This window comes from Anabas testudineus, chromosome 11, assembly GCF_900324465.2.
Source record: "Anabas testudineus chromosome 11, fAnaTes1.2, whole genome shotgun sequence".
Classification (NCBI taxonomy): domain Eukaryota; kingdom Metazoa; phylum Chordata; class Actinopteri; order Anabantiformes; family Anabantidae; genus Anabas; species Anabas testudineus.
The window spans coordinates 7,724,392-7,743,564 of record NC_046620.1 but is presented as its reverse complement, the minus strand read 5'-3'; the positions used below and the strand labels follow the sequence as shown (position 1 = coordinate 7,743,564).

Sequence of the window (19,173 nt, the reverse complement as noted above, 5' to 3'; positions counted from 1 at the left end):
TCCTTTTCTTATTTGTATGAAAACTATAAACGTGATACTGATGGTATTTATTGATATAATAAGCTACTCTGGTGTATGATAGCTCAACCAGTATGTAGTGTTATATTACATTACTTTTCTTTCATAGCAAGTCAACCTCATAAAAGATCTGGTTATAAATGTTGCTGGGCTCCTAATCTAAGTTTTTTATAGTAAAATATGTTAATTAAGTGCTTATAGACTTCACACCGGCTAAATGACTAAATGTCAATGTCATCTGGAGGTGGAACAGTCCTTTTTGGGACCAAAGCCAACCTGGACACACTGCTAATCGAAATTAAAATGATTACATTTAACTTTTAAAAATATCTGTGATGTGCATGAATACGTGAAGAAGTATATTTTGAGTAAAGGCACTTTTTTTTTTTGCATGCATTAGTAGGTGAAGAGAGGTCTAACTTTATGATATATGATATATTATTAGGGCCACCTAAGGTCCCAGAAATGAGGGTGAAATATATTTCCTCCTAAAATAATCTCTGATCTAAATCATTTAATTATAAATTAACTTCCTTGTTATTTCTAAGGATGGTCGACTTCATGCTTTGTGAGTCACCATGGCAACAAGCGTGTCCCGGCTTTGTTGTATGAACGTAACAAATGCAGCGACGAGACAAAATATAGGTTATAAATATGTAATATATATCCAGAAATGTCCTTTTCGAATAGTTTAGAGGTTGATTTATTCGGTATCCCTCACACATTTCTGAATTATTTCTTTTCCGTGTTCACATTGTGTACTTGACTCCGGTACACCGGTTGGGCGGAGTCTGTCTTCTACACGATCGTTCACGCTGTGACTCAAACAAGCGGGACATGCAGGTGTGGAAAGCAAACACACTCAACATTAATCGTCGACTTTTGATTACGTAGGAGAAAAGCGACAAGCACACTTTTACATTATGGCAACCGTGCAAGTTAGCGAAGCAGAAAAGGTGTATATTTTACACGGTATACGGGTAAGTTTTTATCATCAACAACAACCATCCCGTGTTTGTTGAATTATTTTAATAGCAATCACCGTAGTTGTTTAGCTAACGGTTCTAATTTAAAACAACATAAAGCACAAGGTGCGTTAGCACTCAACAAGCCTGTTGACATTTTGATTCCTGTCATCAGGATGATTTACGAGTGGATGGAAGAGGGTGTGAGGACTACAGACACATGGAAATAGAGACTGATGTGGTGTCCAACACCGACGGATCCGCCAAAGTCACACTGGTAATGATAATTTGCAGCAGAAGCCCTAAAGTTTGTCATCTGTGCACCCTCAGTCGTGAATCATCCTGTAAATACGTTTCAAATGCACATAAACCCACTTACTGTCATATTAGAGCCTCTCTCGTAACCGTGTAACTTATCTAGTTTGTGTTTCTTCTAGGGGCTCACGGCCGTTCTAGTTGGGATAAAGGCTGAAATTGGAAAACCGAGGCCTATGGTGCCAAATGAAGGCTACTTGGAGTTTTTTGTTGATTGGTAGGTGTGATGCATATTTGCACGATTAAAAAAAAATACAGTGCATATTTTCACTGTTTTGTCTGTTATTACTAGCACTAGATAGATATACATTCTGTTGCAGTATCTATTTATTCTCTTGATTTTTCTATCAATAGTTCAGCAAATGCAACCCCTGAATTTGAGGGCAGAGGAGGTGAGGAGATGGGGGCAGAGATTAGTAACACGCTCTACAAAGTCTTCAACAACAAGCATAGCGTCGACTTGAACAGTCTCTGTATCAGTGCTGGAGAACACTGCTGGGTGCTCTATGTCGATGTGCTGGTGAGTTGAAGCACCCGACAGCATCTTACACTTTGTGAAGAAGAAAAACCCAACACTCAAACACAAGACTCTCAAGCTCTGATTATTAATTGTGGCTGTTTGATGAGAATGTCCAACATCATTATGTACTAGATTTGGTAGATTTCTGTTTCAATTCACAAATGCAAATACATATTTTTATATGCAAGTAAGCATATGTCAAAAACATTATTGGTGAAAATCACTTTATAACCCATTTATAAAATGCAATGAAAAATCTGGACATCCTATTTAATCTGAAGTCTCAGATGGTCTTTCCCATGTTGATCTGTTTTCACAGCTCCTGCAGTGCGATGGAAACCTGTATGATGCCATCTCAATAGCTATCAAAGCAGCACTCTTCAACACAAAGTAAGTAAAGCATCGTACTGGTGTTTGCGATTAAATTGTTAATCCCATCCTTCTTGCAGCAGTCACAATTTTCAGATTAATGATGCCAGGGTTGTGTTATAAGCTTATAGCCAGTCCTCTGATTATCTTACCTACAGAATTCCCAGAGTACATATATCATCTGATGATGATGGAGGGAAGGAGATTGAGCTGTCAGATGACCCATATGACTGTATGAGGCTAAATGTAGAAAATGTGCCCTGTATAGTGACCCTGTGCAAGGTAAGCCCACTTGCTGATAGTAAAGACACATTTCCAAAGTCCATTATCGCACAGCAAAACATACACTGTTTTTTCTGCAGGTGGGTCACAGACATGTTGTTGATGCAACTCTGCAAGAGAAAGCCTGCTCTTTGGCGAGCCTGATCATCTCTGTCACCCACAAGGGCACGGTCACCTGCGTGAGGAAGGTGGGCGGAGGCAGCCTGGATCCAGAGAGCATCTTTGAAATGACAGAGGTGAGTCCAGCTCCTCTCCCCTGCCATCTGGCCTGTTCTCACTAAAGCTGATTCATTAGCATGATATGATTTCATTTTATTTTTATCTAAGTGCATAAAGATATAGTTCATAGAGACCAGACGATTATTATCTCATCTCAGTAACTCTGTTGGTGGAGTAGATACAGTTTTAAAAGACCCCACAAGTATCAGATATTTGAATATATTGTATACATATTAAAATACTTAAATTTATATTGTCTTAATTTTGGGTTAGAATTACTATATTGTATTTATGTCGGTGAAGATTCTCAGTCGTCCAGGTGAAGTTATCTGGAAGTTTAGTCATGGCAACTGGACTTCCTTTAGTTGGGTGAAACGTTTCGCTACTCATCCAAGTAGCTTCTTCAGTCTGAAGATAGTTGGTTAGAGGCCGCAAATTTATGCTCCAAGGCTGGTTTCACTCCACCCCTTGCCCTGAATAGGCTCGTTAGGTGAAACAAAGGATGGGGGGGATGTGAAGGATGTAATGATCACACCTCAGCCCACCCCCTCGTAACACCTAAATGGGTCGTTAAGTGTGTCCAACCTGGTGCAGGTGTGTTCACACCTGCACCAGGTTGGACTGAAGAAGCTACTTGGATGAGTAGCGAAACGTTTCACCCAACTAAAGGAAGTCCAGTTGCCATGACTAAACTTCCAGATATATTGTATTTAGTGGTGTCTGTGTTTAATGCCATTTCATTTTTTATGTTTAGGGAAAATAAGCATATTTGCTGAGTTATATTGGAAAACAAGCAAGCAGCTGGTTAATTTAAAATAGCATAGACTATAATAGAGACACAACAAGCCTGGCTTTGTTCAAGGGTAGAAAAATCTGCTTTCTAGCACTTAGAACACCTTATATTTGTATTCGTGGTAACATAACTTGTTTCTTGTCCAAGCCAATAAATAGCACATTTATTTAGCTTTTCAAAATTTTGTTAATAAGCTAACTTAGTTAAGTATATTAGTGAGTTACTGTGTATTTCTAATACCTTTGCTTGAAAAAATGCAGTAAACACACAGTAGTGCATTTTCTGTATTTGGTAATGAAAATGTTTTACATTAGCACAGCAGATACTAAAATATTTTGTTTTCTCCAGTCAGGTAAACGTGTCGGGAAAGCTCTTCATGCTCCACTCATGAAGCTGTTGCAGCAGGAGGAGAGTTTGGGAAAGAAACGACAGAAAGTTGGTTTTCTTGGTTAAGATCATTTACTGTATCTACAGTATGTATGTATGTACGTTTATACAGATTTTCTAATAAAACCTTTAATTTGTACAGTCTGTTTGTTGTATTGAAATTTACACGACTCTTTCCATCATTTTGCTTGTTTAAAAAAACAAAACAAGAACTGTGCTTTAAATTTAGTTTAACCCCAAATATATTTATTATAGCAGTATACTGTAGAAACCTGCAAATATTGACTATGTTTGGCAAAACGTGATGTAGGGCGGTGATTAGCACTGTCGACTCACAGCAAGACGGACCCTGGTTCTGAAAGGGTGCCTTCCTGTGTGGGGTTACCATGTTCTCCCCGTGTCTGCGTGGGTTCTCTGCAGGTAATCCGGCTTCCTCCCACCTCCAAAGACATGCTGTTAGGTTAATTGGTTGCTCTAACTTGCCCATAGGTGTGAGTGTCAAAGGTTGTCTGTTTTTGTATGTTTGCCATATGATGGACTGTACCCCGCCTCTCGCCCAATGACAGCTGGGATAGGTTCTGGCACTCCCGTGACCCTTGAGAGGACAGGCAGTTAAGAAAATGGATGGATGGATAAAGTAGCACCAAAATTCAATTGCTGGACACTATATTTTACAAAAAAAACAAAAAAAAACAAGCAATACTGTAAAACTAAAGACACAATAATATTTTGGTGAGTTACCAGATTAGCATTGCATCTGTACTGCAGAGGAAAGGTCCAGTCTCTCTGTGTCCTTTTGTCTTTGCCACGTGGCAGTCGAACGACTGTGGAAGGCTAAATTCTTACAGAAAGACCAGATGTGACTCTGGATCATTTCCACTCTTCACTCTGACAGTTGTAGGGTGTGTGCACAGGCTGAGAGCAGCAGGTCCAAAACAAACTTCTACTTAAGGACATTTTAGAGTTTGACTGACTTCAGAGACGGATTTATAAAATGAAGCACAGGTACAATATAGTGATGATCTCCGACACGTCGTAGATTGTGATTAATGAGTTTTCTATTTCACTGCCTCATTGTTGCCACAACACCTGAAAATACTAAAATCTTTCAAAATGAGGCACAGACTAAGGACTTTTTGGCCAGCTTTTAGGAGACTTATGTTTTAAACCTTCCTCTGAGTGAAATTAATCTGAAATTAAGTAATTTAGGCTTTTAAACTCAGTGTTTGTTTTTCATACATTATTATGTCTCAGCCCTTTCACGCTGTGTCGTCCTGTCTCCACCTGCTCTCCAGACCTGGCTCAGGGTAGCACTGGTCTTCCACATGAATTCTCTGGAGCCAGATGATGACACAAATGCAGACACAGACCACCTAACAGCTCCTTTAAGGCTCCTGAGGTCGGATTGTTGTTCCTGCAAATGGCAGCTAAAGTATTTTTCCCTGCTCTCAAGAATGAGAGGGGAGGGTGTGAGAAAGGGAGACTGTAAGAGATAAATTGCAGGCGTCCACTTTGGAGAAGCAGCATTCAACAGGTCTAACCATGGCGTTCAAAGGAGTGTGTGTGCTGGTGGGTGTACTACTACTGGTGAACTGCTCATTTCAGGAGTTACAACAAAAGAAGAAGATGGTTAAAAAAGGTAGATTATACATCTGATATACGATACTTAAATATTTATGAGAAAAGATATTATTCCAATATTCTTAAAAGTTTTGTTCATACACACATTTAGTTGCCTACATTTCCCTGATGTTGTTTTACTCAGAACCAACAAAAGAATTAACAAAAGAACCAACAAAGGACTCTGCCATTGAGGCTCTACAGAAACAGATCAACAACATTATCCTGGAGGTCAACATACTGAAGGAACACCAGGCTCTGCACACAGGTAAAACCTATATTAGCATATATGCGCATAAATTATTCCTCTACTAAGGTCTCTCTCTCTCTCTCTCTCTCTCTCTCTATTTATATATATATATATATTTTTTTTTTTAAAGCATGTTTAATTCACCAATCTGGCTACTGCATGTCAATCAGTGCTTAATATCCCTTTCCTGTGTTTCACCACTTTATTTTTTATAGCTCATTTCTTTTGCACATTTTATTCTGTGAGAATTATGTCAGTAGACACACAATGATTTCCAGTTGTTGGTACAAATCCACAAATCTGCAGCTGACTAATTAATTAGCAGATAAAAAGCTGCTTTTTCTCATCCCGTTATTCATTGTTGTTACTGTGACTGTTCTCTTCTTCTGATTACTACTGAAAATCTTGTTCTTGTATCTTGTCTTATGTTTTATTTACATATTAATAAAATTTCACTGAGTCACCATCTCCTCCCTTTATTTTTTATTTTTCAGTCTGTTTGAAAGGTACAAAGATCCATAGAAAGTGTTACCTGCCGGACCCTCTGCCGAAGACTTTTTCCACTGCCAGTGAAGACTGTAACGCCATGGGCGGTGTCCTCAGCACGCCAACGTCCAGCGATGAGAGCGACCAACTCAGAGACTACATTCGTCAGAGCATTGGCCGGGATGAGGAGATCTGGCTCGGCATCAACAACATGGCGACTGAGGGCACCTGGGTGGACCACACCGGACACAGCATCCCGTACACAAACTGGGACACATCCGATTCTTTGTCCCCTCAGCCAGAGGGTGGCAAGTCCCAGAACTGTGCCGTTCTGTCCGGGGCCTCCCAAGGAAAGTGGTTTTCTGAGAACTGTGGTGAGAAGAAGCCTTCTGTCTGCCAGTTCAACATTGTTTGATCACATTTATCTCATCCTAGACGCTGAGCATAGTTACAGCTGCTTTGTCTGTGTACTCTCGCTGCAGTGCCTCTTAACATGCTTATCTAAAATGAGCTCTTAAGCCAGTGGTTCTCAGCTGGTTTTGCATCAGGACCACAATCAAATCTAAAGGTTAGCTGCATGAGTTTTTTTGACAAAATTTGATCTGATGATATGTCATTTGCAGCATTCCTAGTGGTCACAATAAAACAAACACAGTTCAGTTGAGGATAAGAACAGATCGTGGGACATTATCTCTTCCAAACACATCAGTGACTTCTGTTAGACGTATGTACATCTTCTCTTTTTACAGTACAAAACTTTTCAAAGAACATTCAAACGACACTGGATGTTCATCGTTTAAAATACCAGGGTTGCTTTAGTAAAAAGTTGTGTGTAGGTGCTGGCACTTTCTACAAACTCTCCTCACAGCAGCGACTTACTGGTCGAGAACCACTGGTTTAAACTGGGGCATCATTCACAGCTAAATACTGGACACGACTCACATAGAGCCAGATTAATATAAGTAACAATTGCATTTAAAGTAGCTCATTCTTCAATCAGCGGATATGATTTCAGTTTGCTTGTCTTGCAGTCTCCTATAATTTGTAGCCTCATGTAACCTGAAAATGAACATCAATAAACTATGAAAACCCCTTCCCATCTTTTTTTGTGTTCATAAATCAAAAGCCAACTGTACATAACTTACAGTTCTGCACTGTAGAAAAACTCTATTGCATGCAAAACCCATACTTTTAAAGGTGTTAGTGAAGTAAAAGTATCATCAAGAAAATACACTTCAGAAATTAGAAGTATGAGATGAGAGGATGCAGAAAAGGTATTATGTACATGTCACTTGAATGCAACACTTTAGTCATTAGCTGATTATTAGGTCATTTTAGCCATCGTGCTGCTCACAGATCTGCGATCACAGATTAATTTGCTGAACAATCAATTGATTGTTTTGTAAAAAAGATAATAAGAAACGTCACAGTTGCAAAGTGGCACCTTCACAATTCTGGTTTTCTTTAACCAGTAGTTTTGTCATTTTAATGTTTTGTTTGCAGAAATCTGGAGTCTCCACACTCCGCCCTCACTTATGGCTGAAGTTCCTGTGGAAACTTTTTTCACCATCCAGAGTTTTCCAGTTTCACCATAAGAGGGAAAATTACATGTCACTGCTTTAGAGTGTCATGGAAGTCTGTGCACGAAGAAGTAAACAGTTTCTCATCAAACTGTTTTCATAGAATTTAATGGACAGAAAATACTTAATCATATTTACAGGCAAATAAAACCACATCTCTTGAAAAAAAGACTAGTAAAAATATAAAAACAACAATAACAACAAACAACGACAAGAGGCACATTTTTCATAGTCTATGCTCCTGAACACATGCCACATGGGCAGTGATTTAATAAAACTAAATCCAACATTAAAGGAATAGTTCGGCATTTTGTTGCAGAGCTAGATGTCTTACATCACAAACATAACTTAAAATGAGGCTGGAAAAGGGTCAAAATGCTAAAAGAAATTCACCTAAAGCTCATTAATTAACATGCTATATGTTTTTTCGAACTATTCCTTTAATTAAAGATTAGGATCACAGGTTCGGCTGTTTAAGCTTGAGCTCTGAAAATACGCCACATTTAGAAGTGAATCAACCTCGGAGTACCTGAGTTCACGTGGGTACAGTCAGAGACCTGAGTAACAGTGGTCCATCATGCAGTTACCAGTCTGAACCCACTACAAGGACTCCTCTGTCATCTGCCACTGTGGCTCAGGGTTAACATCAAACAGCTGGATCGTATTTATTTCCCCGGTGCTCTTGAACGTGTACAGCTCATTGTCCATCATCCTGCGGTCCTGGAATATGAGGCTGTCCTGTCGGTCAATGGGAGTGCGTGGACGGGAGGGGATGAATGTCTCAGAGGGGTCCAATGGCTTGTACAGGTCCATCTCTGGCTCTGGCTCAGGTTCTTGGATTACAGGCAGCGACCCGTCAACGGGGCCTGTAAATGTGCGATAAGAGTCCACCTGCATCCCTTTGAAGTGGTCTGGCAAGTTGTCGGCGTAGTTGGACTTATTCAGCAGGTGTCCGTACACCATCGCGTCATCTATGGATTGGTAGATGTGGGAGTTGTTTTCAGATCGGCTTTTGGTGAAGTGGTTGTCGCCTGGGCGGAAGATATTCCCTTTGCCCATGTAGATGGACGAGTCCTTGTTCGTCCTTGCTTTTTTCTTTTTCCTGTTTGAAAGAATGAAGGCAGACCACAGAAAATAAGTTGCCGGATACAAATATAATAATAATTAAAAACAAACTAAGCAAAAAAAATAAGTTTACTTTAATATAAGTAAGTGTCACTTATAAATAGTTTGATAAAGAGTTTTTCTACTCACTTCATGACAACACATATTACAACCAGCAGTATCAGCAACAGCAAAAAAGCTCCTGCTATCCCGAGGATGATGGGCAAGAGATCTGTGGAGGACAAAAGACAAAATGGTAGAATATGGTTTTCATTCATTTATTTATTTCCGTATGTGTGTCTGTGTGTTAAAGGCCTAGACAAGTGTTTGCTTACTGGATGTCTTCTGCAGGACGATTTTGGTCAGCACACCGAAGCTTCCCTCCTCTGGTACACAGTTGGACATGTTGAGATAGAAACTCTCCGGGACTGATAGCGTCTTTGGCGGCGGATCGTCCTCCCTGTGGCTCAGCATCTCCTCCTCGTAGCCCAGCATCTTCACCGTGATGCCTGTGTGCCCCTCCTGGCATCTGGGCTGGCTGACATTGACAAACTGTATATCTGCCTGGTACTGGCTCGGCAGAGTGAGGATCCAGGACGCGGAGGAGAAGGAAGTCATACCCTGAGGCCAGTTGGGGGTGGCCAGCACAGTCGGAGACGACATCTTAGGAGTGACTCTGTAAATAATGGTCTCTGTAAAGGGAGCGGCGAAATGATGATGAATCTCTGCTGTTCGTTAAATTTAAAAGGTTGTCTCTAACATTTGTGATACAACAGTGCCCCTGTGTGGAATTTAAAATCAAAAAGTTTCATTTGGTTTTAGTTAGAAAAGAACAAGTTGATGATGATGAGGACAAGAACCCAACAAAATAAATGATCAATTATAAATTTATAAATATAAAGATAATTTGTTTTAATACTTTTTTATGTTTATGTTTTTTATTTTAGAATATAATGAAATATAAAAGATGTTGCAGTCATTTTGATCATTATTTTCTGGGTGTAGCAGTCTATCCAGTTATCCTTCTCCGTCTCCTCCACTGCACTTCTACTCTTCCGAAGAATTGAAAACAAACACTGTGAAAACATGTCTGAACTTGTTGCATTCAGTTACTGATGAATAGAAGATCCCAACAGTACAACTAACAATTAAAGTAATAAAATAAAGTTCAGCAACAGTTTTTGTTGCTGAATTTAATTTAAATCAACATGAACTGATATCCGTCCCGTAGGCAACAAAAAGAGCTGTAAACACTGAGATACAGCGGATAACTGTTCTTTTGTTCCAGGTTTTAAGACTTTAGATCCGCAAAATAATTTTCATTTCCCTTCAGTTGTAGCTGCTCTGATCTTAATCCCTGTCTGTCTTTTCTTGCAACAGTCACATCAGATCACTCACATCACTCTTCCCTAATTAACAGTTAGTTAATTCCCTTAATTTTAAAAATGCTTTTCACAGAAGACATTTTGACTTATCATAGACGGAAAAACACGTGCAACTACCAATATATTTATGGTATTATTCTTGTTATTACTAAATCTACTTAACGTACTACTTAACCTTTAAGAAATTTGTAATGTCATTATGAACCATTAAAAAGTACATTAGAGCCACATTGAATTGTTGTTTTTGTTTGTTGTGATTTGTAATGTTTCCAGCAAAAATGCCACAAATTTGCTCTTTTTCCTTATTATCTATAATAGTCAACTAAATATCTTTAGAATATATATATATTTAGCTTTAGGTTTATTAATCTACAAAGGAAGTGCAGAAATAGTACATAGAAATAGTCATACAGGAATTCCAGTGCACATAAGGGATGTCTAGATGGTCATTTATTAATAGCCTAGATTTATGTTATATATTTTTTTTCTCCATTAGAATCAATGTTGTTGTAGCCCTAACTCAGGTGTCTGTTAACATTATTCACTGTCCAGTCTATTATTATAGTGGTCATTCTATGCAAAATAATCAATAATCAATTAACCAGGACAATAAAAAATAATCATTAGCTGCAGCTGTTTTACCTGAGATCTCCTGACTGAAGCTGACATTGAGAAAAGGCCCAGTGGTCTTCCTGAAGTCACGAGCTTTGGCTGTGATGGAGATGTTGGTGTGCACCTGAACCTTCTGGATTATTCCATCAGAGCAGAAATCTCCAACAGACACCCCGTCCTCATCTGTCAGAGTCAGTGAAACTGTCTGATTGCACTCCTGGCCCGGCAGGGACTGTCGGAGACTCCCTGTGGGCGACACCAGCTCCACTGTGCTTTCCTCAGGGACGTTGATGTGCCAGGTAAAACTGTGAAGGGGCATCGGGAGACAGGAATCCAATTTGGGCACAGTGAGGGAAGATGCAGGGCATGACGACACATTTTGGCACCCTGTTGTTAAAAAGACACAAAATGAGACTGGGCGTCCACCTAAAGGAACACACTTAAACACACAGACTTAAAGGAATAGTTTTGAAATATCATTATGTTTGTATGACTTATTCAAATCTCAGGAAGCAAACAAATATACAGAATATAAAAATCATCTTACCTATTACTTCACTGGCAGTCAGGCGCATGTCTTCCTTTAGACAGTCGAGGAAGGAGAGCTCGGCCTTTGTGCCTTCAGCTACGTTTATCTTCTCTTCAACCTTGGAGTTAACGCTCATCTCACAATAGGGATCAGAGGTGATTTTCTCTATCTGCAGGGACACTCCCTGCTGCTTGGTGAGATCCACCGAACACAGAACTGAGAAGAAGATGATTGGAAAAAGTGATTTGTTGTTTTATTGTGACATTTTATCATAGCTCCCGCCACATGTTGATGCAGAGGATGATTTACTGAATGTTAATTTGGACTCACGTACAGTAGCTCTATAGACCACAATCTAATCTGATGTTTTGGATCCACCAATCTACTGTGAGTCCCAGCTGTTACTACTCTACCTGGATGTCCGCTCCTCATTACAGAGACCCTGTAGTTCAAGCTGAGTCCTTGCAGCGTTGTGTTGGTTTCACAGTTCCTCAGCACCATGTTGAAGTTGCCCTGCTCATGCTTCGGCTGAGGATCCGTCACAGTCAGTTTGGTCGGCTTCTTGTCCTCTTTCAGGTACTCGACCTCCACGTCATTTTTGATGCACTCTGGATCAGTGTGTTTACGAAAGTGCACTGTGTAGTTGTGCATGGCAGGCACTGTGAAGTTCCACTGCATCTGCTGTTTATCGGGGAAACTGTCAGGATAGTTGGGCGTGAGGAAGTCTGTGTCTGAGACTCCTCGCGGTAGATTCACTTTCACTATAGCGATCACTGCAGAGAAACAAGGAGAGAATACTGTGGTTATACACTGATGAGCCAGAGCTCCTTTAAATGTAATTAATTCTATTTAACAGTGATATAAACCCTGTATGACCAAATATTGTCATGACACACGAATATATAACTAACTTACAGGTGCTCTCAGGTCCAACGGTAAGTTTGAAATCAACAGGCTCCAGCTTCTGGTTCGCAGACACTTGCAGAGACACGCGGCCCTTGTAGCGAGCCAGGATAGTGGTCACAGGTCCGCCTTTACAAAAAGTCCCAATAGCTGCGGGACCAGTGCGCAGATAGGTAATGAGAGAGTATGTGTGCTCATCTGGACAAGTCTCCTCTTTGGGAATCTGTCGCATTCCCGTTTCTGGGAAGTCCAGTTGGAAGGTCCGGGTAGAGACAACTTTCAGGTCCCAAGTGAAGGTCCGGTTGAAGTCGGGGAACAAAGTGGTCTCGGCCTGAACAATGTCACCGGAGCAGGAGACGGCGGTGCAGTCTGAAGTTTACAGAGATGGAAGATTTTAGAGATGATGATTTAGTTTTTAAAAACATCCAATAACAGTTTTGATAAACCTTGAAAAACTGTCAGTAACGTGATTTGGAAATTAATTTCGTGACCTAATGTCAAGTTCAACAAAGAGAAACAATTTAAAATTATTGATATCAACAATACTGGTGAAGCGATAATGAAAAAGGCTTCGATGGGAATTCAAATCTTCATACCGATTTGTCTGTTGATCTCCACACTGTAAATATCCTGAGGTCGAGGACAAGTAAACTCTACTGAGGTTTTGCCAGGATCAGTAATTTTTTGGCGTTTTGGGTCACATGTCTGTTTGGGCGTCTTCACACACACACTGCAGTCGGGCTCACTGGTCACCCTGCTGATGATGATCGAAGTTTTGGGGTCAGGGGTCACAGACATTGTTCTCCCACCTATATAGAAAATGGGAAGAATGATAAACTGATCAGACCACGGACCCTGTGTTTCTCAGAGTTTCATATGCTCAATAATAAACATGAAATATTTTTCAACAGCATATGTCACAGTCACTGAAGTAGTAATATTGTAATGATAAAGATATTATCATCAGCCTCAGTTGTTCCTGTGAATCGTGAACATGATGTTCTCCGAGCACTAATATGAGAGTTTTTTTCATGTGATATCCTATGAGCTGAGTCTATGAGCTGAATGAGAGCTTGCAGACAAGGCCATTACGAGCAGCATATTTTCTGAAACATAAATAGCCATATTTCACTGGTGTCGAACAAAGTGAAAGAAAGGGCCCTTGCCTCTTGGTGCTGCTTTGACATTGAATGTATTCTGGTCCAGGTCTCCTCCTTTGGGAACTTCAACAGCCACAGTTGTCGCCCCATACAGATCCAGCTGAGACACTGTTCCGCCTTTGCAGTAGATGTTATTCTTGCTGCTTCCGTCACTTTTAACTGTACTCACTGAATACTGAAAACCATCTTGGCACTTTTCATCTCCAGAAATCTCCTTCAGTCCATTCCCAGGAAAGTCCAAAGTTAACACAGTTCTCTCTGGGACACTAATGTCCCATCTGAAGGATCTTTTAAAGTCCTTGAAGAGGTCGGGATAAGCTTTTCCTACAGAAGGACTGCAGGAGCTTGTGGTACAATCTGAGGGGTGAAAGTAATAAGTTTCATGTTTATACAGTATTTAATAAAGACAGACTATGGAGGTCAACACTGAGAAATAATCACTGATTTCTTAAAATACTGATTTAATTATGCAGTCAAATTACTAGTGAAATAATTAATTAAAGTTATTTTTTTCTAAATGACTAAATGTAAATTTATCCTAATGCTGTTAGTAAATTAATTACATTATGTCCTATTTCCACAGTTCTCACCTATTTTCTTCTCGACCTCCACAGTGTACACGTCCTGAGGTTTTAGGCAGACGAACTCCAGGGACAGGTTTTCAACATCGGTGAAGCTCTTTGATTTGGAGCTACATTTTACAGTGGAGCCGAAATTCAAGCATATGTCACACTCGCGTTCTGCGGGATCCCGGTTGATGAGTAAAGACGTGCCGGAATCCATGGTTATTACCATTGTTTTGCCCTCTAAAGGGGTTAAAGATCAAAAAGTGAGAGAGACAGGATCAATCAATACATTTACATCTAAATAACGTCACAAGACTTGTAACTGGTGATTTACTAAACAACATTAACACCTAAAGACAAGTTTAGGGATGTACTCTTTTTCTTTCCATTAAATATATTAAAAGATAATATACAATAAATATTAAACTACCGACAACAGCTGGGAGATTAGCTTAGCAAAACTAGCCTGTCTCTGTAAAGTAAAATCCACCTACCAACGCCAAGTCTCATATCCCAAAGTAAACAGTCTGTGCAAGCTGGAACACCACAAGTCCAAATACACATTACACACACATTACAGTTATCACTATATTTACTAAGGATGCATCTCTAATTTCAAACCAGTTTGACTAGTTATAATTTGGTTGTGTGTAAATACAAACAGTATACTGTAATCACAGTAAACTATCTTGTGTGTGTGTTTATGACCTACTTACTTCTCCTTTAATGAACAACAGCTGCTCTGAAATCAAAAGATTATGTTAGATAAGTTAGTACTGTGACATTGTTTTCTTACCGAGTGGTCCGGCAGAGGCCTTAAACAGCACGGGTTCCACCTGAGTCTTTGGTTTGACCTGCACAGACACCACGGCCTGATCGACCAGATCTAAATAAGTGACAGAACCCCCTCGACAGTACTCGGTGCGGCCTTTGCTGTTCGTTTTGGACATGGCTGCCGAATACTGAAATCCATTAGGGCATGGAAGCGATGTCTCCACCAGTCCGTCCCCAAGGATGTCCAGGCGGACAACCGTCCTCTCAGGTGCTTTAATCTCCCAGGTGAAGTTTCGGGCGAACTCTGTGAGGATGGAGGGTTGAGTTTCTACAGTTGTGGGGCTGCAGGCATCCTTAGTGCATTCTGGATTACAATTAAAGACAAGAAGAGATGCACACATTTAATATTTTAACTACAGCTGCACGTTGTGCTAATTTTTAAAGAAACAATGTTAATAAAACTGATTTAATTGTTGACTATTTTCTCGATAAATAATCAAATGGCCACAGAAGAGGGACTCCTAATCAAATAATATATAACTTATGTGTGTACATATAAAAAAGGTGTTAAATACACACAGAGATGTTCAACTTTAATGTTCAAATTAAAACATGAAGTGAACTGAATGGAGTTTAATGTTAAAAAACTAAATGTAATTTGAAAGTGTCTTTTGTTCATTAAATTCAAATTGATTCTGAGACCTCGCTATCATTGCGACAACATTATTTTATAAGAGGAAGCTAATATACAAAATGTGTTTTTGTCTATGTAAATGTGGATTAGTATCAGTAAGAGAAGCTGACTCATTTAACACAACAGTTGCAAAGAGTTACCTTTGTTAAGAGACCGGATCATGACTTTATCCACATACACTAAACTGTTATATGTTTAGTGTATGTGTTTCAAATGGATAATGTTCATCTCAGAACTCACCGATGGTCCGAGTTATTGTGACAGTGTAAGTTTGTTCAAGTGACTCTGAGCAGTTGAACAGCAATTTAACCTCCTCCTCAGGTACCAGAGGGAGAGAGGAGTGGCAGGAAATCTGTGTGTCATTCACTCCGCTGACGGTACACACAGCACACCGATCCAAAGGCAGCTGAGTGGACACGGTCACAGTCGAGCCTTTGTCCGGTCGGACCACCGTCTGTAGGCAAACTGTGGAAGCAGATCAGGGGGAGTTAGCCACAAATACCTCTGAGATACTGCAAGATGACGTGAAACGTGAAGATTGATTTTTCTCACATGAAGCAAAGCAAAAAGGGATCATTACTGCCAGAGCTGTTCTGTTGCACATCTGCAGCTGTTCGAGGGCATCATTAGACGGACTGCCACATTTGGAGTCGAGTATTCGGAAACCGCACAAACACACATTTACAAGAACCACTTCTCACAAAAATATGTCTCATGTGGGCCGTGAGGTAGGAACGTAGCAGAAACAACTGGCTGATTAAGCTATAAATCAATCAAGGATTGAATCTGAAATTATTGTAGTAATCCATGCATCATTTTAAACTTCTTACAGTGATTTACAGTAGTGGCAAACTCAACAGATGGCGACGTCAGTCATTTGTTGGATCCACACCGAGATATTTGATATATTCAGTTGTATCAAGACTGTCAAATTCCCTGACTTTTCATGAGTCACCTGCACTTTGACTGAACCAGTCCGAGCTGCTGATTCTGTGATATCATGCAGCTTTATCTTATTACATTATCGGAGGAATCCTATTGTTGTCTCTGTAATGGTATACATCCTTTTCCGTAAAGCTACAGTAGCCAACTTTGCAATTTAGGTTTCTGTCCCTGTTTTTGGTATCAGCTGTGGTTTTAGCACAGCTTTAGGGGCTTCAGCCTTCATCTTTTATATCTAAATACTTTAATTCTTGTGCAAGATATTAACAGAACAGGAATGTTACATTAGATTTAAGTAATGAGTAAGTATCATTACTTAAAAAGTATAATACTGCAATATACAGTGGTATCAGACTCTAAAGCCCAGTTTCATTTGGACTTTATTGTCATTTCTACTGGAATGTTATTAGGAATTAACACGTGTTAGAGAAACCTAATTATAAATAACAATATCATTTTAACTATGTGTAAAAAATATAATAAAAATTTAATAATATTGCCACATAAACAAATACAAAACTGGATTATGAGCCAATTGTAGAGAAAAGCCATATGCACAAAAGAAAAGCAAGAAAAGACGTGTTCACATAAGCATAAACCTGCACATACACCGTTGAAACATGCACAAACACAACCGCACATACTTAAGAACCCATACGTACTACACACACTGTATTTAGTGGTACAGCCCCATATTTGTGCAGTATTTTATTGAAGTACCTCATCAGTTTATGGGATTAACATACTTCAAAAGAAACCACTCTATTTGGTTACGTAATCACCCAATCTGAGTGAGATGAGATGCGGGAATCCCAAAACCAAACCTGGTTTCACACACACACACACACACACACACACACACACACACACGTTTGTCGGGATCATATCTGAAGCTCTGCAATTAGTTGATCACCAAACACACACGGCCGAGGATTGAACTCAAATGAACACCTTCCTCCAATAACACTGACTGATCTCTCAAAGCATCTGCATGAATCATGTTGCTGCAATTTATATTAACAACAGTGGCAGATTGCTATAGGTTTGTGCAAGGAGCTGCACACAAAAAGAAACCAGGAACTTGTTGTGTGAACTTGCAGGGACTTGAAAGCAACACAGGAAAAATGATTCAGAGGGCTTTTATGACAGTAAACACTTTGAAAATGTTCTAATACTCTTATTTAGTGGGCAAATTGATATTTAAATGATTATTTCCACAAACATAAACGAGAATAAATTCACAATATTGTTGATCATTTGTACCCTTAAAATGAATTAAGTGGGGAAGAAAGCAGTGTGCTAGCTCAGCAGCAGATTGCTGGTCAATCATTAATGAATATATGATCAATCTAAGCCTCCAGGAAGCTCCAAAAATGCCTCATAAACCTTTGGAAAATGGAGGTCTACAAGTCAGGGCTGAGAGCTCAGCCTTTTATTTCTACTGTCAGCTCCATCTGTCATGTTTAAAGCTGCTTCATTGAGCTCTATTGCTCTTTAATTTGTTGAGACAGGAGTTGAAACACATCACAGTTGATCCAACGTGTTTTACACGACTGCATTTTTGTTTTAATGGACAACGTGGACTCGAACCACAATTTGTGTCACTTTGGCGTTTAGTGTGATGGTTTAGTAACGTTTTGTGAAAGTGTGTAAACACCTGAAAACAAAAATGCAGGAGCAGAAATCGGTAACCAAGCCTCACCAAACAATAAGTCAACATATGCTTGTTGCTGAGAGAGATTATGAACCTGTGTGATCTCACCTGATGCGTCGAAGACTGTGAACAACAGAAGTCCCAGCAGCGCGCAGGTCGCACGGAGCCGCATGCTCGCTAAGGAAGATTTTCTGATCCTAAATTTAAAATGTAAAGAGAAAAAGGGTGCTGCTTAATCTCAAATACACAGCTGCACTTCCATTGACATTACTACAACAGCTACGACGGTGACAGCCACTTCCTCCTCCACAGTACCTGCGCGTAACAGCGCGGCGGAGGGCGTGGAGCACAGGTTCAGTTACCTGCCTAAACTTGACAGGGAGGATCTAATCCTGACGTCGTGTCGTTGAGCCGAAGCACAGCAGAGCTAAAACATACTGCTTGGGCTTACAACAAGTCCCCATGTGACTCCCGTCGCCGTGTGGCACAATGGCCGCCCTATTTATAAAGCCCCAAACATGCCAAGGATAGTTGGCACGGTGCAGTGTATCCCCAAAACGAGGCAGAGAAAGGGTGTGGAAAGAGAGCTCTGAGTGGAAATGCCTTGGTCTTATATCCCACTAACAAACTCTGATAGATAACTGTCTCTTAATAATGTGTGTGTGCCTCCATTATAGCCATAACAGTAAATTAGGTAAATTATCTGAACTACAAATAATGGAAGTGTCTTCAGGTATTCAAGTATTATTATTACCGGTCTGAATGGACAACAAGCTCCAGAAACCAGAGTGTGTTTGGTCATTTGTTTTTTTTAGTATGTTATACTAGTTGATGCCTGGCAGCAGCTCCTCACTGTGAATGGCACTCCCATGCTGCGGATGACTCTCTCCTGCCTCCACACGCCTCATGACGCAGACATTCCTGCACAGAAACATACCTGGAGGCAAGACCACTCACAAAAACACGTTTGTCTTACATTAGCTGTAACTGATGTTGTCTTACTTTGACTGAGAAATCTTAACTGCGGCACCAAACCTGGGGTTTTA

The 19,173-nt window shown here is 40.0% G+C and overlaps 3 protein-coding genes across 3 annotated transcripts; 2 read left to right on the top strand and 1 right to left on the bottom strand.

The window, feature by feature from the left end:
• Positions 1–800: 800 nt before the first annotated feature.
• exosc7 (exosome component 7) lies at positions 801–4,012 on the top strand. The gene is made up of 8 exons (XM_026348813.2): positions 801–998; positions 1,159–1,260; positions 1,421–1,515; positions 1,653–1,818; positions 2,138–2,208; positions 2,346–2,469; positions 2,550–2,705; positions 3,830–4,012. Exons 1-8 carry the CDS (start codon positions 942–944, stop codon positions 3,932–3,934), a joined length of 876 nt encoding a protein of 291 aa, XP_026204598.1. The 5' UTR covers positions 801–941; the 3' UTR covers positions 3,935–4,012.
• Positions 4,013–5,214: 1,202 nt separating this feature from the next.
• On the top strand, positions 5,215–6,639 carry LOC113154884 (tetranectin-like). The gene is made up of 3 exons (XM_026349304.1): positions 5,215–5,507; positions 5,658–5,756; positions 6,233–6,639. Exons 1-3 carry the CDS (start codon positions 5,411–5,413, stop codon positions 6,637–6,639), a joined length of 603 nt encoding a protein of 200 aa, XP_026205089.1. The 5' UTR covers positions 5,215–5,410.
• A 1,256-nt stretch (positions 6,640–7,895) lies between these two features.
• On the bottom strand, positions 7,896–18,459 carry cdcp1b (CUB domain containing protein 1b). The gene is made up of 13 exons (XM_026349217.1): positions 18,236–18,459; positions 15,772–15,996; positions 14,860–15,201; positions 14,088–14,303; positions 13,504–13,854; positions 12,934–13,146; positions 12,350–12,706; positions 11,848–12,207; positions 11,453–11,650; positions 10,936–11,292; positions 9,244–9,600; positions 9,059–9,140; positions 7,896–8,906 (listed from the first exon to the last, which is right to left on the bottom strand). Exons 1-13 carry the CDS (start codon positions 18,297–18,299, stop codon positions 8,405–8,407), a joined length of 3,624 nt encoding a protein of 1,207 aa, XP_026205002.1. The 5' UTR covers positions 18,300–18,459; the 3' UTR covers positions 7,896–8,404.
• Positions 18,460–19,173: the final 714 nt, after the last annotated feature.